The sequence below is a fragment of the Peromyscus californicus genome, unplaced genomic scaffold (assembly GCF_007827085.1).
Source record: "Peromyscus californicus insignis strain IS unplaced genomic scaffold, ASM782708v3 Scaffold_15__1_contigs__length_86483966, whole genome shotgun sequence".
Taxonomy (NCBI): Eukaryota; Metazoa; Chordata; class Mammalia; order Rodentia; family Cricetidae; genus Peromyscus; species Peromyscus californicus.
In genome coordinates, this window is record NW_026294447.1 from 73,454,731 (window position 1) to 73,475,552 (window position 20,822).

Sequence of the window (20,822 nt, forward strand, 5' to 3'; positions counted from 1 at the left end):
GCCAGGGCTCTACAGTGATACTCAGTCTCAATAAAACAAAACAACAAGCCGGGCGGTGGTGGCGCACGCCTTTTATCCCAGCACTCGGGAGGCAGAGCCAGGCGGATCTCTGTGAGTTCGAGGCCAGCCTGGGCTACCAAGTGAGTTCCAGGAGAGGTGCAAAGCTACACAGAGAAAGCCTGTCTCGAAAAACCAAAAAAAAAAAAAAGAAAAAAAAAACAAAAAAACAAAAAAACAAAAACAAAACAACAACAATAACAAAAACTGCCTTCACCTATAAAGGACAATATTGGCCAGTGAGGGGTCTGGCTTTGCCCTCAGGCCTGGTAAGTCTTTGTTCATCTAGGACAGAGTTTCAACGTGACCTTCAGAAGTCCTGGAAACTTTTGCCAACTCCATCTGACTGCAGATCTGAGTGTCTTAAGAGCTGTGCAAATGTGTGCACGTGCATGAATACTCAATAGCCCTAAACCATAAACTACAGATGTCAACTATTAATGGAATAGGAAATAGCAAGACCCTCAGGGGGTGGGGGGTGTACTATTATTTTTCCATGGGTTTATTTTAATTGAGCTCTCTCGATACTAGAAAACTCAATCATTACTCAGAAGCAAAGCACAAGTTTGAGAGGCTAGGAAGAGGAAGGTGAGTACTTACTTAGCTCTGAGCTTGATCTTTGGTAAGCACATGCTATTAGCATAGCAAAAATGAATGGATGGATGAATGCATACAAGAATGAATAAAAATGTGCATGTGTGTATGTATGTGTGTGCATGTGCCTGTGCGTTTCTTTCCAAAGCAAGCCCTCAGGTGCGCAGAGGTCTAAGCAGGCACGGCCCTTACCTTGACGTAGTAAGTGGTAAGCACTCGGCGGAGGTCAAAGACTTGAAGCATGGAGGCAGCGCTGTTGTCAGTGATGCTGTAGCCCTCCAGAATGTACTTAGTGACGACCACTTCCCAAGCCAGCCAGCGCTGGCCAAATGCAGCATTAAAGGAAAGCACATGAGGAACATGGCCAGGCTCACAACAGCAAAACCCTTCGTCTTCTTCCACGCCTTCTGTGATGGCTTCCACTTCTCGTTGCTGACAATAGGTACCTTAAACAAAGATAAGACCGTTATAGACAAAGGCGGAAATTGAGCAACTGGGAAAATGCCTACTGAGCACCAACAAGTTAGAAAAGACACAATTTACAGCAATTCAGAGTACAGGACTGATTTGCTATAGAGCATTCATCACCGAACTGCAGGCAGACTCCGTCATCTGCAGAGTGACTGCACACCTCAGCACACTGAAGGCCTGGGATTTGTGCTATAAAGTAGTTCTTTAATTCTGATTAATGGATTTCCAAAACTTTTTAATGGGTTTATAATGCATTAATATCAAGCAAAGTCCAACTCAGTAAATGTTCATCTCCTAAAGATGTGCACTGGTCACAAACGAACAGCGGAAGGACGCTGCCCTCAGGATGGGTCTTTCCATAGACACAAATACAGCAGAAGCACATTTTGTTCACCTCCTGGGGACTTCTCAAGCCAATCAACTGGAAGAAGCTATCCTCTGATTGGCTCTTTTTCCAAGAAAATGTTTCCTTGTTTTCCATTACAAACTAAAAACACCACAAAGGACTTCTTAGAAAGGCTAAAACTCTCCAGAAATGCCCAAGTCTCAATGTTCCTGATCAGAAATGGATTCAATAACAAAACGTGAAATCTCCATAAAACAAGCTTCATGTGACTACTCACATATACAAGCTAGTTATTTTTGCAGGATCTGATGACTCAAGTTGGTATTCTTCTGAATGTATGATTTTCTGTGTAGAATGAATGGGTCTGTCAGTACACAAAACTGCAGAGCCGGTGGGGGGCAATTAAGAATAACTTTAATGGGACTGAAGGTTTTACTGTGAAGTAATGACAATGTGCTGGAACCAGACAGAGACGGCGGCTGCACTTTGTGAATGGACATAAAGGTCACCGCTTCGGTCACCGCTTCTCTTCTTTGTAAACAGTTGTTTTCAGGTTATGTGATTTCATTTCAATTGAAAAGACTATTGAGAGTCGGGCATAGCAGCGCACGCTTCAATCCCAGCACTGGGAGGCAGAGGCAGGTGGAGCTCTATGAATTTGAGGGCAGTCTGTACATAGTGAGTTCCAGGACAGCCAGGGCTACACAGTGAGACCCTGTCTTGAAAATAACAACAACAAAAGACTAGTGAGGCCAACTGCAGGCTGCTTTACGAACATGGCTCAGTTAACTATTTTCTGGTTCACAGAAACCCAGTGTCCTATGCCCTCAGTCCTTGAGCAAACACGTGCAAGTGGTGGCAATGGGCCAGGCGAGAAAAGACCAGAGCAAGGAGGCGGCACCCTCAGGAAAGCAGGCCATCACACACAGCACCCTCAGGAAAGCAGGCCATCACACACAGCACCCTCAGGAAAGCAGCCCATCACACACAGCACCCTCAGGAAAGCAGGCCCATCACACACAGCACCCTCAGGAAAGCAGCCCATCACACACAGCACCCTCAGGAAAGCAGGCCCATCACACACAGCACCCTCAGGAAAGCAGCCCATCACACACAGCACCCTCAGGAAAGCAGCCCATCACACACAGCACCCTCAGGAAAGCAGCCCATCACACACAGCACCCTCAGGAAAGCAGCCCATCACACACAGCACCCTCAGGAAAGCAGGCCAATCACACACAGCACCCTCAGGAAAGCAGGCCAATCACACACAGCACCCTCAGGAAAGCAGGCCATCACACACAGCACCCTCAGGAAAGCAGGCCATCACACACGGCACCCTCAGGAAAGCAGGCCCATCACACACAGCACCCTCAGGAAAGCAGGCCATCACACACAGCACCCTCAGGAAAGCAGGCCATCACACACAGCACCCTCAGGAAAGCAGGCCATCACACACGGCACCCTCAGGAAAGCAGCCCATCACACACAGCACCCTCAGGAAAGCAGGCCATCACACACAGCACCCTCAGGAAAGCAGCCCATCACACACAGCACCCTCAGGAAAGCAGGCCATCACACACAGCACCCTCAGGAAAGCAGGCCAATCACACACAGCACCCTCAGGAAAGCAGGCCATCACACACAGCACCCTCAGGAAAGCAGGCCCATCACACACAGCACCCTCAGGAAAGCAGGCCATCACACACAGCACCCTCAGGAAAGCAGGCCCATCACACACAGCACCCTCAGGAAAGCAGCCCATCACACACAGCACCCTCAGGAAAGCAGGCCATCACACACAGGCGCCACCGTCACTCTCCTCTGAACAAGCAGCTTGGGTGGAGGAGTACAATATCCTGTTACAATCCCAAAGATCTATTTTCCTAACTTTCCCCAAGGTTTATTTATTATTTTATGTGTATGCGTGTGTCCCTGAGTACATGTATGTGTACCACATGCGTGCAAGTGCCTTTGGAGGCCAGAAGAGGGTGTCAGATCCCCTGGAACTGGAGTTGTGAGCCACCTGATCTGGGTGCTGGGAATTGAACCCAGGTCCTCTGAATGAGCAGCAAATGCTCTTTATGGCTAAGCCATCCTCCAGCTGTCGATTCTGAAACTTTTCATTTGGGATTTAAACATATAAAACTTAGCTATCACAGGCACACTCGGAAAATAAAAGGTGAAGGGACATCTTACCTCTGAATTCAAGTCCCCGCAGCTGGAAAGTGACCAGGCCATTGCCTATCTCTATGAGGTGTACTAACGCATTGAGATAGTCAGAGGCAAGGATGAAACAGTCCCCGGTGCTGTAGTTTCCCCACCTTCCTAACAGCAAATCACCACAGAGACTGTGCTGCAGGGATCTGGTCAAATGTTCATAGAAGATGGAATTCAGGTTGTTGTCATCTGATCCTGTACGAAGAGATTTTAAGAAAAGTTTATTTCACTTTAAGTACCGAAACTAGCTGGTCCATAATGTAGGCTGCAATCCCAGCACTGGAGAACTGAGGCAGGAGGACTGTCACAAATTCGGGCCAGCCTGGACTACGGAGGGAGACGAAACAAATGCACAACCTGAAACTAAATTCCCCTAACAGCTGTGTTTACATTTATGTGACAAGAAACAAATGCATGCCATCCCCCTACAATCTGTACACAAAACCAAAGCAGCGTTCTGCTGTGGATGCACAATGTCCCACAAAGGCTCATGCCTAGCTGGTGACATCCGTGGGAGGTGGTGCTGAGTAGAAGGAAGGATGGCGGCTCTACCAGAGGCCATGCCAGCCGCCAGCTGCCCAGATCAGTGTCTGGCCCAACTGTCATCAGAGGCCTCCACAGCAGCTGATGGAGATAGATGCAGAGACCACAGCTAAACATTAGGCAGAGAGCCCAAATTGGAGATCTCCATCGGGTACCCCCTCTTGGGGCTCAGGGAACTCCACAGAAGAGGAAGAAAAAGAACTGTAGGAAACAGAGGGGGTCAAGGACACCAGGAGAACATGGCCCTCAGAACCGACTAAGCAGGGCTCAGAGGGACTGAAGCGAAAATCACGGAGCCTGCATGGGTCTGAGCTAGGTCCTCTGCATGTACCTTATGGGTTGTCTTGGTGTTCTTGTGGAACTCCCAACAATGGGAGTGTGTGTGGGAGGGGTGTCTCTGACTCTTATGCCTGCTCTTGGGACCCTTTTCCTCCTCCTGGGTTGCCTCATCCAGCCTTGATATGAAGGTTTGTGCCTAGTCTTACTGTAACTTGTTATGCTATGTTCGGCTGATATCTTGAGGAAGTCTTGTCTTTTCTGAAGGGAAAGAGAGGAGTGGATCTGGGGGATGAGGTATGGGGAGTGGAGGAGTGGAGAGAGAGGAAACTATGTTTAGAATGTACTAAAAACAAAAAATTAAGAAAACAAAAGTAAAAAAGAAGGAAGCACGGCATGGAGACATGCCTGTAAAGAGTGACTGGCACCTTGGCATGAGCAACTCTGCTGTCACATCTCAACACAAGCCCTTAGCACATAGCCCAATGGTGCCAGGCAACCACAGACTTAGGCCTCTGAAACTGTGAACAGAATACATCCACCCTCCTTTGAGGTTGCTTATCTCGGGTATTTTATCACAGCAATGGAAACCTTAGTAATACACGTAAGATAATTCGGAACTCTTCAGAATCAAAAGTTAAAGTCAAGGCGCTGGATCTGAGCCTCAGCAGCTATTACTCTATTTGGGAGTAATGTTAATTAGTTCTCTGAGCTAATAACTGACTCATTAGTCCTGCACAGTTGGAGCAGCAAGGTTCCCAGGAATAGGGTGATAAAATGAGATTTTCCAAATAAGCTAAGAACCAAACTTTGGATAATGATACCACCACCAAAATTCCACCCACTGAAGCATCATCTTGGGTGGGTATTAGAAATCCCCCAGGACATCTATGCACACAATTAATTAAATAAAATTAGATTTTAATATCTACTTAGCACTTGGGAGAAAGGTGTAAGGGCACATGTTGGCACACTCAACATTCTCATCTAGTTTTCATCTGATTTCTACTTAGCTTACATAAGGACTGTCCTTGAATGGCGAATTTAAAATAATGTCGGCATTCTTAAGAGACATTTTATCAAGGAAGAGTATATACACTGGATATGCTCTAGGTCACATATACCACACTGTGCTAAGTGGAAAAAAAGTGAAGGCTATCTGGTTTTTAAGAAATGATTATTTGTGCCTGTAATCCAAGCCTCCAGGAGGCTGAGGCAGGAGGATAGTGAATTAAAGGCCAGTGTGTACTACACTGTAAGTTCGAAGCCAGGCTAGGCTACACAGAGATCCTGTGTCAAACAGAACCTCCTTTAGAGTTTATAGTAAGAGAGAGGTGAAGCTATGAACGTGTATGTGCGTGTGAGTATGGACACAAGAACAAACACACACAGCAAACGCTGACTTGCCTCTTTACAGACAGGACTATTACCTGGATTTCTATCAAGCTGAGAAGCCAATCTGGTATTTGAATGGTCCACACGTTTTGTGCTGAAGAAAAAAAAATTAAATATTTTTAATATTTTATACTTTAAAAAAATAATAAAAGCAAGAGAAAAACTATAAGATACAGATAAATCTCACTTCTGTAGGAAAATCTGAGAAAAAATTATGATTAGATAATTAACTTGGTAGCACAGACTTAGTTATAATTTTTATTTTCTTCCTTCATATCTTCACAACACATAAATCAAACAGCTTTCTCCTCATTCATGTTTCATTACAGAGTATAAAAAGGTATCTATGAATGTACTGCAAACAAAAATTGACCAGAAGAAACGACCACAGACTGCATACAGCTCTCCTGAGTCACCACCATGGAAGCCTACCTAGAATGCCCAGAGGGTCTGTGGCACAGAAGGCCAGAGTCGGTAGACCCGAAGACCCTCGGTTTTCCAGGTCAGAACTATCCTAACACCAAACTGTGTCTGCTGCTTCTCACCATGTGACACCCGCACTGGCAGTGTCAAAGCATGGCCGTACAAGACTGTGATGAGCATGCACCGAGGCAGGGGCCCACACAGTACCCAGCCTTCACTGCCACACATGTGAAACCAGTTAACTCATCTGTCCAGAAATGTCCCAAAGGAAGCAGCAAAGCTCAAAGTCCGAATTCTCAACTCCTTGGTACAGGCCATGTTAGTATCCCATAATGAAAACGAGACGATGCAGGGAGCACCCCACTGATTCGGAAGTGCTGCCCTGTCTGCGGGGAAGGTTTCTTGTGCAATGATCCCCACTAGATGCTGAACTGGTTGGTGGCTTTCCTCTGAAAGCCCCTGTTACTCCAAGATGTGAGCAAAGTATGAGATGACTCAGATGTGTTGTTTTACAGGCATTTATCATACAGAGAAGGCGAGCCCATCACTTCAAAGAAAACATGGCAGTAACTCAATAACAAAATCCAAAATTCAGGCAAAAAATTGGAATTTTGGAAAAGTTGTATCTCAACCATGAGTATGACGGCGTCTTAGTGCAATACACTTCACTACTCTTCTTCTGAGATCGGTGATACTGTGAAAACCTTTTTACACAGCCACACAATGATTCTATCAGCACTTGGAGTCTATTTATTTACTCAACAACCATGTCATTTTCAAATGACCAATAAATGCTAGAAATTATGTACAAGTAAAAAAATCTCATTCAAAGAAGACGAATAGATCAGTCTAGACAAAACACACTTCTAAACGTTCACAGATTCAGTTTAGACTCCACCCTACAACTAGCTTTTAAGAAATGATTATTTGCTGGGCAGTGGTGGCACGTGCCTTTAATCCCAGCACTCAGGAGGCAGAGGCAGGTGGATCTCTTGAGTTTGAGGCCAGCCTGGTCTACAGAGTGAGTTCTAGGATAGTTAGGGCTACACAGAGAAACCCTATTTTGAAAAACCAAACATAAAACAAACAAACCCCCAAAACAAACAAACAAACAAACAAACAAAAAACACACCACCATTACTTGTTGAGTTTTGATGAAAGATCAAAGAAAGACACCTACAACTGTCTTAAAATACTTCTTTCTTAGGGCTGGAGAGATGGCCCAGTGGTTAAGAGCACTGGCTGCTCTTGTAGAGAACCTAAGTTGGGTCCCCAGTACCCTCATGATGGCTGACAACCTTAACTCCAGTTCCAGGGGATCCAATGCCCTCTTCTGAATTCCTCGGGTACCAATCAATATGCAGTGCACAAGCATACACGCAGACAAAACACTCAGAACATTAATTTCTCTCTTTTCAACTCTGTATCTGTGAGGACAACTTTTCTTCCTTCATTTCCAGCAAAATGACACACTGCAAGAAGAGTGGATGCGGAAGCAGGGAAGTGTGGACCTAACCTGTCTTCCAGCAAGCAAGACATTAGAGGTTTGCCAAACCGGAGGCAATGCGATCTCATTACAATTTGGTGGGTGGGAAACACTCTTAGCTTAAAATGATACTTAAGTTAATATGGATTTTTTTTTTTTTAAGACAGAGTCTTGCCATTTAGTCCAAGTTGGCTTCAAATTTGTAATCCTCATACTTCAGTCTGAGTTCTGGAATAATGGACATAGCGGACATTTTCTCTTTTTAAATAAATAAACACTTGAATTTTTAAAAGGATTTTTTTGTTGTTGTTGTTTTTTGTTTTTTTTCTTTTTGTTTTTGTTTTTTTGAGACAGGGTTTCTCTGTGTAATTACCCTGGCTGTCCTGGAACTCACCCTGTAGCCCAGGCTGGCCTTGAACTCACAGAGATCTGCCTGCCTCTGCCTCCTGAGTGCTGGGATTAAAGGCGTGCGCCACCACCGCCTGGCAAAGGGGTTTCTTTAAAAATGTTGACTAAAACTTCTATTTAAATACTATGGCATTTCAAGAATGTTTAAGGGTACCAAAAATATTGCTACAAACTGTTATGAACTGCTATCACAGAGTATAACTTCTGCCTAGAAGTTGGCCTAGAAGAATAGAATACAGAAAGTAATGAAAATTCACCAAAATGGGAAACACCACCTACAGCTTTAGATGAGGGCCAGTGCAGAAATGTCAAGCTTACAAGCTGGCTCACTGTACCAAAGCTGAGACCACTGTTTTCCTGAGTAAAAATGCCACTGTATGGCAGTACAGAGAGAGGCATCATGGGATGGTGAGAACTATAACTCCAAACATGCTGTCTCTAGACCAACATGTTAATACATGCTCAGCATGCCTCTTTCAGCAACTTTGCTTAAATAAGAGCAGGTGCGGACAGGCTCTGGGCAAGGATTGTCCTCAGCATCAGACTAAACAGCCTGTCTAAAGAACAAAGTCTGCACCTGCAAAGCGTCTGAATGAAGTTATCAGAAGCCTTTCTTCCTGAAAAAGCAAAGAAATCTCAAAAGGTTACCTCTAGAAACATATTTCTAAGAAACGTCCGAGGAAAATATTCTGTGGCTCACCATACCTGTTACAATGGTGTAATCACATAGTAAGACAAGATTTATCAACTGCCAAAACATTGGCATTATTTTAACACATGTCACAGTGATACTGTGAGGGACTAATTCCAAGACCTCAGTGAAGAAAATGCCGAAAAGAGTATAATTAGGACTATACTTTAAAGAATCACATAAACAGATGAAAAAATGAGGATCGATTTCCTCAACTTTATATAATAATCTTCAAATTTTAAAAACAGGTGTAGCTGGCACACGCCTTTAATCCCAGTACTCAGGAGGCAGAGGCAGGTGGATCTCTGTGAATTCGAGGCCAGCCTGGTCTACAGAGTGAGCTCCAGAATAGCCCTGTCTCGAAAAACAAAACACCAAAATACAAAACCAACCAAACAAAAAAAATTGTAAATTTTTAGAAAAAAACAAATATTTTATCACAACAAATCATAATCAAAATAACTTTTCACAGTGAGGCCATTCTTCCCGGTCCAGAAGACAGAACCGGCTTCCGGTGGCGGCGGCGGTGGCGGCGGCCCCTCTACTCACTTATAGTCTCTCTCCCAGAACTTGACCGGTCTCACGTAGGAGGCGATGAAGATGGCACTGCCGAGGAAGGGGTTCAGCGGCGTGGAGAAGAAGGCCGACACCAGCGCCTGGACAAACAGCATGGCCGAGTCTACGGGACGGTTAAGGAACCGACACACCCAACGGAACAGGGGGAATACCCGGGTCCAACTCGACCACCGAGGTCCAAACCAAAGTCTGGGGCCAAATGAGATGGCTCCGCAGGTACAGGCCTCAGCATGCATGTTGGAAGGAGTGAGCTGGCTCTTCCCAGATGTCTTCTGACCTCTACATGTCTGTCTGTCTGTCTGTCTGTCTGCCTCTCTCACACACACACATACAGATGTAAGTAAATAAATACACGTAATGAAGTTGTTTTTTTTTTTAAACTGCAAACACTGAAAGTCTCCATCCAGACATGGCTGGAGTCATGAGTCTTCAGTTATTTTAAATGCTTTTGAGGCACAAGGAGGATGGGAACTTTCACACAGAAATTTAATTATGATTGTTATGAAAAATGTTCTGTTTGTTTATTCCAAGTGCATTAAAAGTTCCTAGATGATAACAATATTCATAGCTTACATTTTAACTATAAAATTTAAAAATAGCATTTTTTTTTATTACAAATCCTTAATCTTTCCTCATGTTTGGCCGATCTGTGGGCTGCACAACCTTCCTCAGGACAGGCAGTTCTCCAGAGCCTGTGAGCCTTGCTGGCTTATCACAATCCTGGCGCGTCTGCTGTAAAGACTGACTGCAGGCTGACATTCTCATCAAGGATATGACTGGCCATTCTCATCAACTGCAGTGAAGGATACGGGGTACCGCAAAGGGCTGAGCAAAAGCATGGAATGCAGAGCCCCACGTGATCTGCCAAGGTGCGACATAGGTGTACACGAACTGGAGTTTATAGAGGAGTTCCCAAAGCTGTGGGAAGAAAGGAAAAGCTGTCAGGAAAACACTTCGATCAGAAAACAAAAGGCCTATAAGATGTGTCTTCTTCCTAGCAGGGAAATGACACTCAAATTTTTTTCCAATCACGTAGTAAGACAAGATTTATCAACTGCCAAAACATTGGCATTATTTTAATATAAACATAATTATTTTTCTAAATGTAAAGACACAAACTTACGGGTTGGTGTTTTAAGAGTTATCTGCCCTCTTCTGGGCAGTCTCGGTATTGCTACTACTGTAAGCAAAATGAGGGACAGAAGCAACGAAATTGCCATCCTTGAGCAGAAACTCTAGGTGTCTAGGTGTCCCTAATAGACACATGCATTTTATTCCGGGACATACTACCCTTGAACCGGAGTAAACATGTTCAAAATGTAATGTCACAAGAAACTAGGGAACAGTCTCTCTAACAGAATGGCCACTGCCTATTGGACAGCCATTTTCTTTGTACTAGGCATCTGTTTGAACCTCAACTGCTACAGGTGGACCTGTAAGCTGCATTTGACTTTGGCTCTTATGAACCACAGTGACAAGCACTACTTCCTGGCTTTAATATGCTCCAAAATAACTGGTGACTGAAGAGGACTATTACTTAAAAGCCAGTAAGTCAAATGAAACAGCCGCATAGACCTCACCAAGGGGTCACTTAGTGAGAGTCTCTGCAGACAGATGTCCTTCTGGGGATGGATTACCTTGCTGAACAGGATGGACATAAAGAAGAGGTCCAGCAGCATGGTCTCTGATAAGGCTTCATAGTCAAACTTGAAAAAGAGCACGGTGAAGATGACAGTGATGTACTGGTATGTGGGGCTGCTGAAGGAGGACCGCAGGAGCTTCAGGCCAGCGATGGTGATCATCAAAGCTCCCAACCTGTCACAGACAGACAGAGGCACAGTCCGTCAGCTCGCAGCTGAAAGTAGCCAGTATCTGGCAACCCCGAAGTTACCACGTCCTCACTGAGCTTATGATACAGACCAAATTTAAACCTCTGGAATTGATTTATAAGAGCAAGATGAGTATGCACATCCATAATCCCAGAACTCAGGAGATCACGAGTTCAGTGTCAACTCCTTTGTCTCAAGAAATAAATACATAATAACAATGATTTCCATGGATAAGCATATCACATCCTGAAAGGCACTAACATAGCATTCTTTTTATTAATATGTACTATAATCTTCATCCTCTACATAAATAAGCATGTTTAAAAATAAAAGTTATAGTTCTGAAACCTAGTTCTCTAGTTTTTTAATTTCTATCACTTTAACAATAGTTGCATTTAATACATGAAAAACATGTACTAACATGCCATAACATGGAGCTAAACTCGTGAGTATGACTGTAGGAAAACCATGTAGACAAATGACCACCTATATATTCTGATTTACACAGTACACAACAGTCTCCCAAACTTGCCATCTAATATTAAAAAATAACTATTTTAAATTTGTTGTTGTTGTTTTTTGTTTTCGAGACAGGGTTTCTCTGTGTAGCTTTATGCCTTTCCTGGAACTCACTCTATAGACCAGGCTGGCCTCGAACTCACAGCAATCCGCCTGCCTCCGCCTCCCGAGTGCTGGGATTAAAAGCGTGCGCCACCACCGCCCGACCTTTTTTAATTGTTTAAATTACATTTCTGCATTTATTTTGCATGAGTGTGTGCATGCGTGCCCTTGCCACAGCCCGTGTGGAGGTCAGAGGACAACTTGCTGGTTCTCTCCTTCCACTGTGTGGGTCCGAGGACGGAACTCAGGTCACGAAGCCTGGCAGCAGCACCTGACACTGCTCCAGGCTGAGGAGGCAGCCCAGAGGACTGCGTACTCACTCTGCGTCCAGTTTCCTCGGGCTGGCGACGGTCTCCGCGCTGCTGCTGAGTTCATTGAGGACAATCAGCGGATAGATGACATTCTTCTCCACAAAAAGAAGCCACACGTGAAGTTTTTCAAACCACATCATAGTGGCTGCACCTGAGGAGGCAACAAGTCCAGAAGATCACAGGTCATACAAGGTTCAAAGCAGCAGGCACACGGCAAGAAGGATGAACTTAGGACTCAAAGTTAGCTCCACGCTATCGGCACAAAGAAACCTAAGAAACCAGTACTGTACAACCAGTAAATCACTGATTTTAAAAACAAACTAGATACATTTGGTGCTGTTATTTATAAAAGTGATAGAATTGGTTGATCATAAAAAATGAAAGCTTCTTGCTGGGTGGTGGTGGTGCACACCTTTAATCCCAGCACTTGGGAGGCAGAGCCAGGTGGGTCTCTGTGAGTTCGAGGCCAGCCTGGTCTACAGAGTGAGATCCAGGACAGGCACCAAAACTACACAGAGAAACCCTGTCTTGAAAAACCAAAAAAAAAAAAAAAAAAAAAAAAAAAAAAAAAAAGAAAGAAAGAAAGAAAGCATCTCACTCTGCACTGTCTTTCTGATGCTGAGAGCAGGCTAATACCAATTCTTACAGTTTCATGTAACCTTCCCTTATTAAAAGGGCACATATTGGGCTGGAGAGATGGCTCAGTAGTTAAGAGCACTGGCTGCTCTTCCAGAGGTTGAGTTTAATTCCCAGAATCTACACGGTGACTCAGCCATCTATAATGGCATCTGATGCCCTCTTCTGGCATGCAGGTGTGCATGCAGAGCACTCATACATTGGGGGAAAAAAAAGCACATAATTTCCAAAGGGTCTCCATCGCACCTTGCTCCTTAGTACTTGGTTGTCTTTCCAGGGTCCAAGCAGTGGTCAGCACTGAGGCCCATTGTGAGGACTGGAAGTCAACTTTATCATACAGTTTCAAAGGTTTCAGTGTTCTTCAAAACTATCAACTCGTCCTTAAACGACTGGGTGAGTCACCCTCTTTATAGCAGTTCGCTGTAGACCCAGGAGGCAAACCGGGCTGATTTAGGCACTTGTGTATAGGCACGGCCATCACAGGGCTAATGAACAAGGAAGACTCAGCTTCCAGTGGCAAGCTTGCTAAACGGACGGGCCTTCTAGCTCTTTCTGAGTCATTTTATACCTTATCCCAAATCTGAACGGCAACTGCAGGGAGGTTTGTTAACTGTTCTTAAGTAGGACAGTGTCTCTAGTGGAATAAGGGACAAAGGCCTTTCTTCTTCCAAAGCTTAAGTTAAAACCTTTCAAACAGAAGACTGGAGGGGGACTGGGCTGCCTGGATATAGATTAGGGACTGCTAGACAGAGAAGTCCCACACAGGACGCATCAGTGACGGGTCTAAGGGTTAGAGCAGTAAGTCTGCTCTGAGAAGATGGTCTTGGAGCACAGCCACTGCTCTTCGAGCTGAAGACGGTGCTCTACAGGAGACGGTTCGCCAGGAGCCTCAAATCCACCGCAAGAAACACCAGCCAACGCGTGACTCGTTTAAGTCACTGTGGGCAAGGTGAAGTGAGCCACGAGACCAAGGGTGTTCCAGAAACACTTACTTCGGACTTCATACTGGTTGTGCTCGGCTGTCTTCAGCAGAGGACGGGAGAAGCAGTGCCACGGTAGCTGTTTCCGTACTTGAGGCAACACGTAATGGGTTACAAACCCCACACAGCCAACCAGTGCATAGAGCACATACTTGAGAGCAGGCTGAAAGAAAAATAGTTCAGGGTGTTAGGAGTGCCCACCAGGCTCACTGCAGAGCTCCCGCTCCTTAGAATCGAAAAGATACAGTTTAACATTTCTGTATCCGGAGTTTTTTTCTGTCCAAATGAGCCACTGAACGTTAGCTGACTGCTTTACTACACGTCTGAAATATGGTAACTACTCTGGTGTCTGACACTACATTCAATGAGAGGGACTAGAACTGTTGCTTCAAGAATGTTCCCTATGACTGTCTGAGCAATGGGTTCAACTGTTGGAACTAGAGGAGAAAGGGGCAGAAGCTGAGTCAGTCCGAGAGAAGAGCAGAATGGAACAGAACAAGGGTCTTATCTTTTGTCTTTGCATAACTAGATTCACAGAAGGAGGAATCAACACCATTTCTTCCAATATTAAAACCAAGTCACACACATTTAGAAATCCTGGAGCCCCCTAGACATGAAGGAGTGTCCAGCTGTACCCGGAGGGAGTTCAGGAATTCACAGTTCAAACTGGAGAAGAAAAACTGCTGCAAACATACTCAGCAATCTAAAATAACCGAGTGAGCCTTTGCCTCTGCCCGAGTGGAGTACCAGCGCCTTACCCTCCTATCCCAAAGAACCAAAACTGAATAAAACACGACCCAGTGCTTTGTATTAGGTAAGATCTACAGAAAGAAGCCTGTGCCCAGAGGAAAGGGAACCAAGAAAGGGGGCTGTGCCTGCCCCACTCATGGCTCCAAGGGGAGGGACTCTCAGAACTGGGACTTCACCAGCAGAGACCATGAAGCTAAGGGAGCCAACAGAGGAGACCCTTGAGATTACAGACAGCCCTTCAAGTACTCACGGGAATGGGAACCGCACACGTGAGGAGACTATGAGGAACCACAGGAGGGGATCGGCCAAGACAGCACACAGCACTCTCCCACGACGGCAAGAGTGCCACCCTTACAAGCAAGCCTGGGAAATACCAAGGTTCACACACATCAAGGCCTAAAGGGTGCTTATCCTTAGTGGTGAGAAATACAGTCTAGCAAAAACTGGGCCCCTGTCCCACCTCAGAAACTGCTTTAACAAAAAGCCAAGACCTGAGGGGATCACACTGTTAACAAATGCGTAACAGTATCTAGAGACAATGTTCAAGTATTTGGAAACACAAAATGTAACACCTAACAAGGTAAAATTTGCACTGTTGGCATCCACTCAAAATTTCCCATATGGCTCTCTGAATGCATTCAAGACCTGCTCCAGAGAGGGTGTGGAAGGACCAATGTCTGCTACTGTATGCCTGGCTAACAACCATGTCTGGGGAGGTGGTAGGCTCACGCAGGGCAAGAATTACTGATGGTTAACTATACGGACATAGCAGCAAACTGCCTTCCAAATACCTATGCTTACACCTATAGAGAAAAGCAGCTCCCAGCCTTAACCAGGAAAGCCTATTCCTACGGTGAACAGTGTGAACACAGAGAGAGACTCTGCCCAAAATGCAGAAAACAAGCCAGAGATGCGGGCCCAACTCTGAACAAGCAACACACAGTACTGATGGACAGCTCAGGGAACGCTGTGGGAGGAAGAGCCGGAGAAGAGGAAGGGTTCTGAAACACCGCCCATCAGACCCAGAGAACTGCTATGATCCTTAACCCACTGGGGCCACAACTAGTCACAGACGGAGGAGGGAGCGGCGGGGCTCTACCCTTTACCTCTGAACTACTGGCTATGGACAGATTCTGGGAGAGTCTGCTGAGAGCTCACCACACTCCGATGGATAGCTCTAACCCCACTGTCATACAGACGGCCCTGGTCAATCTTGGTAGGTCACAAAGCAAAACAAGCAGCCATGAATACAGAGATTTGTGAGGTAGGGGGGTGGCAGGGAGCTAGGAGGTAAGAGTGGCCACAAGTGAAGTGTACACGCGTAAAACTGTGAAGAAAATTCTGCACGGACACACAATCAGGATATCAAAACTCAAGAGTGTAGGGGAAACCAGCCGGTCAGAACCAAGCAGAAGTGGTACAGATCAGACGATAGGGATGCTCTCAAGAATAACAGCTGCATCCATAAGCCTGAGCACTATGCACAGCTTTATAACAAAGGCCTCAACATACTTCTCTCTCTCTCTCTCTCTCTTTTTTTTTTGAGGGGGTTGGTTTCAAGACAGGGTTTCTCTGTGTATTCCTGGCTGTCCTGTAACTCGCTCTGTAGACCAGGCTGGCAAGGGACAAGGTGGCATTCAGATGGAAGACCTGCCTGTGTGGAACTGCACAGGAGGAGCAGAGCCGGAGCTGCTCACCCATCCCTGACCTTGCCTAGATAACAAGACTCCACTCTTCCAATGCAATCGGTAAGGTCTGGAGGGGTTAGCAGAAAAGACCCATCTTGCATACAGGAGGGATATGAATCATGAGGGCAGCCAGCCTCCAACATGGTCCCCATGGCGGGACTTCCTGGAGTCTGCAGCTCTGGATTTGCTGCCCATGCTGTACCGGGCAGTCTTCGTGAGCAAGAGGATAAGAAGGGTGGGAGGCCATCTGAGAGGAGATTTTAAGAGTGCCTTTTGGCTGGGGCTTTCTCTAGGATCACTTGCTCTGTGGAAAACTAGATGTCATTTAGGGAACAGCTGGGGAGCCTCTGGAAGAATTCACGGACAGGAAATGAAGTCTGCAGTCAGCAGTTAAGTGAGGACGTGAGCACTGCACACAGTTCACCTCAGTGACTGCAGTGAGGACATATGCACTGAACACAGTTCACCTCAGTGGCTGCAGTGAGGACGTGAGCACTGCACACAGTTCACCTCAGTGACTGCAGTGAGGACGTGAGCACTGCACACAGTTCACCTCAGTGGCTGCAGTGAGGACGTGAGCACTGAACACAGTTCACCTCAGTGGCTGCAGTGAGGACGTGAGCACTGAACACAGTTCACCTCAGTGACTGCAGTGCGGACGTAAGCACTGCACACAGTTCACCTCAGTGGCTGCAGTGAGGACGTAAGCACTGCACACAGTTCACCTCAGTGACTGCAGTGAGGACGTAAGCACTGCACACAGTTCACCTCAGTGGCTGCAGTGAGGACGTGAGCACTGCACACAGTTCACCTCAGTGGCTGCAGTGAGGACGTGAGCACTGAACACAGTTCACCTCAGTGGCTGCAGTGAGGATGTGAGCACTGAACACAGTTCACCTCAGTGACTGCAGTGCGGACGTAAGCACTGCACACAGTTCACCTCAGTGGCTGCAGTGAGGACGTGAGCACTGCACACAGTTCACCTCAGTGACTGCAGTGAGGACGTGAGCACTGCACACAGTTCACCTCAGTGGCTGCAGTGAGGACGTGAGCACTGCACACAGTTCACCTCAGTGGCTGCAGTGAGGACATAAGCACTGCACACAGTTCACCTCAGTGACTGCAGTGAGGACGTAAGCACTGCACACAGTTCACCTCAGTGGCTGCAGTGAGGACGTGAGCACTGCACACAGTTCACCTCAGTGACTGCAGTGAGGACGTGAGCACTGCACACAGTTCACCTCAGTGGCTGCAGTGAGGACGTAAGCACTGCACACAGTTCACCTCAGTGGCTGCAGTGAGGACGTAAGCACTGCACACAGTTCACCTCAGTGGCTGCAGTGAGGACGTAAGCACTGAACACAGTTCACCTCAGTGGCTGCAGTGAGGACGTAAGCACTGAACACAGTTCACCTCAGTGGCTGCAGTGAGGACGTGAGCACTGCACACAGTTCACCTCAGTGACTGCAGTGAGGATGTGAGCACTGCACACAGTTCACCTCAGTGGCTGCAGTGAGGACGTAAGCACTGCACACAGTTCACCTCAGTGACTGCAGTGAGGACGTAAGCACTGCACACAGTTCACCTCAGTGACTGCAGTGAGGACGTGAGCAATGCACACAGTTCACCTCAGTGACTGCAGTGAGGACATGTGCACTGAACACAGTTCACCTCAGTGACTGCAGTGAGGATGTGAGCACTGCACACAGTTCACCTCAGTGACTGCAGTGAGGACGTGAGCACTGCACACAGTTCACCTCCTAAGCCACTCACAAAGATTTACAGCCCAGAGAAAACTGGATAAAATACTTAAAAACGTATATACTCCTGAAGGCACCAGCTGTGTATGCTAGCCCTGGGTTCACAGAAGTCAGGCCCTCCTAACAGTCAGCTAGGGATGGGGAGAGGACGGGTCCTACCACTGCTGAACTGTGGCCCCCAACAGACTCTCGAAGAGAGGGACACAGTATTCAGTTGTGTACCCACGAGAAGCCCACCGGGTTCTCATAATTAGTTCCAAACTCAGGCCCTGGGTCAATGACCCAGGACACTAAACAAAATCAATCATGAGAAGGGGAAAGAGATCTGGGGGAGGGCTGGTAGGGTTGGAGGAAGGTTGGGGAGGGATGACAAGAACATATAGTATATGTGTATAAAAATGTAAAGGAACAAAACTTACTACTAAAAACAAACAATCACCCCAAACAAAACAAACAACTCAAGTACTTCAGTGCCACAGTGTCACACCTCAGCAACGTTAGTCACCTCCTACCAACTCCAACCAGGGGACTCCTTACCTGCAATGCCGTGAACACGGTGCTCACATGGATAGCAAAGTACAGCACACCGATGACGACACACACCACCAGGTCGGACTGCAAACGCTCACTCTGGCGGACAGAGGGAAGTCATTAAACTATTACATACTTCTTGGTTTTTAAGATAGGTCTCAGGTAATCCAGGCAGGCTCCAACTTGTTAGTAGCTGAGAATGAATGACCCTGAATGCCCAATTCTCCTGCTCTGCCTCCCAATGCCACCATACTTCTCTTTACATACAATTAAAAAAAAAAATCCCATTTTTTCCCAATTGGTAAAGTTTAAGAAGTAATTTTGCACTGATACACTTTCAGCATTTCTAGGTATTTCTTATGTAAAACAATCATATAGAATAAATCTTATTTTCCTCCTTAAGTTTCTTCTATTTTAGGGTTTCCTCAGAGTTTAGTCCTGTATGTCAAGGACACAAAAGCACACCTAGTTTCTAATGCTGTGACCATACAGTCTTTTAGAGGATTTCCCCTCACTGGTCAGTATGTTTTGCTTTTTTCTTGACAAAAAAGATCAGAGCTGGCCGGGCGGTGGTGGCGCACACCTTTAATCCCAGCACTCGGGAGGCAGAGGCAGGCGGATCTCTGTGAGTTTGAGGCCAGCCTGGGCTACCAAGTGAGTTCCAGGAAAGGCACAAAGCTACACAGAGAAACCCTGTCTTGGAAAACCAAAAAAAAAAAAAAAAGATCAGAGCTGATCTCTTGAGGCATCAAAACTGCACACACACTTCTGCTTTTTCCTGAGATTGGGCTCCTTCTGTCGTCTAACAGGGCTGAGAATCCCTTATTTGAACTTAGGACCCAAATCCATTCTAGAATCCATTCAGCCTGGAGTACTTGTGTGCACTCTGCAGTTGAGGATCCCTGAACCGAAAAATCTGAAATAAAAAATGTTCTAAAATCCACGTTGTTTTTTGTTTTTTTTTTCAACAGTGGTTTGGGAGCATTTCAGATTTTGAATTTTTAGAAGCATGCTCAACTCTGTAGTAAAAAAGAGGATCCTCTTGCTATTCCTGGCCATCTAGTGATGAGTGGACATAACAAGCTGCATTTAACATTCCACTCTGCTTAACGTGAACACAGAAACTAAAATCAGAAGAGAAGTTGCTTCAATTTTATCTTGAGGTAGTTTGTTACTTCTGATTTTCTAAAGAATTTGTGAAGTCATGTTCACTGAAAATAAATATTATGTCCAATGAATACCTAGGTAAGTTCATCATTCAGACATAAATAATCTACAATGAGGGGACTGGGGACATAGTTTTGATAGCAGAGTGTTTGCTTTGCAAGCAGTAAGATTCTGGGTTCAATCTCCAGCACAACAATAGAAAAACAATCTAAAATAAAACAGAAAAAGGTGTGTTTTGTTCTACAAAACGGATATGAACTTCTAGAATCCACTATCCAAGTGAATAAAGTGTCATGATGAATCACTAACTGAACTGAGAATACTCTAAGTAGACGTTAGTAGACTGTTCTTTTCTTTGACCTGGAAACCCCGTCTTTAAAATTGTCTATGTATTTATGTGTATAGGAGTTTTGCCTATATGCATGTCTGTCTATAGCATGTGCACAGTGCTTGCAGAAACCAGGTGCTGGATCTCCTGGAACTGGAGTTAGAGGCAGTTAGTGGCAAGCTGCCATGGGGGTGGTGAGAACTGAGCCCAGGCCCTCAGCAGAGCAACAAGTGCTCTCAACTGCCAAGCCACCTCCCCGGCCCCAAACACACTTTTTATGTTACCCTTGAGAATGAAGCACAACATGGGTTATGTTTTCTAATCAACAGGAATAATAACAAAATCTAACTTAGGTTAAACAGTTGATGTAGTAGTCTGCCCTTACCCATAGCTAGTAAGTTCCATGATCCTCACAGACACCTAAAACTACAGCTGGGACTTCATCCTACAGCTATACCCATAACCAAGATGCTTATTAAGTAACTGACTGGTGGTGGTGGTGCACATGGCAGAGACTTTGGATGAGAGTACGTGCCACATCTGGGTGGAACACTGCAACATTTCATCCTGCTACTCAGTGGTGTACAAATCAAAACTTACAGATTATTTATTTCATGGCTGAAACCAGGGAAAGTGAAATGAGGAGAGAGTGTGACTACTGCTGTAGTCAACTCTCAGTTCCTTGTTCCCGAGGAGGGCGGACATTTCTACGATTAATGAAATGACGTAATTTCG

At 45.7% G+C, this 20,822-nt stretch overlaps 1 protein-coding gene across 5 annotated transcripts in view; it reads right to left on the reverse strand.

Annotated features, from left to right (window-relative positions):
• Window positions 1–20,822, reverse strand: part of Pcnx1 (pecanex 1) — a 150,816-nt gene that overhangs the window by 17,456 nt on the left and 112,538 nt on the right. For all 5 annotated transcript variants that reach the window (XM_052739404.1, XM_052739403.1, XM_052739401.1 and 2 more), the window contains 9 exons: window positions 18,599–18,691; window positions 13,876–14,026; window positions 12,257–12,398; window positions 11,124–11,301; window positions 10,296–10,404; window positions 9,460–9,589; window positions 5,938–5,996; window positions 3,668–3,883; window positions 844–1,097 (listed from right to left, as the gene is read on the reverse strand). In XM_052739404.1, the coding sequence (XP_052595364.1) occupies window positions 844–1,097; window positions 3,668–3,883; window positions 5,938–5,996; window positions 9,460–9,589; window positions 10,296–10,404; window positions 11,124–11,301; window positions 12,257–12,398; window positions 13,876–14,026; window positions 18,599–18,691 (1,332 nt within the window). The remainder of the gene's footprint in view (window positions 1–843; window positions 1,098–3,667; window positions 3,884–5,937; window positions 5,997–9,459; window positions 9,590–10,295; window positions 10,405–11,123; window positions 11,302–12,256; window positions 12,399–13,875; window positions 14,027–18,598; window positions 18,692–20,822) is intronic.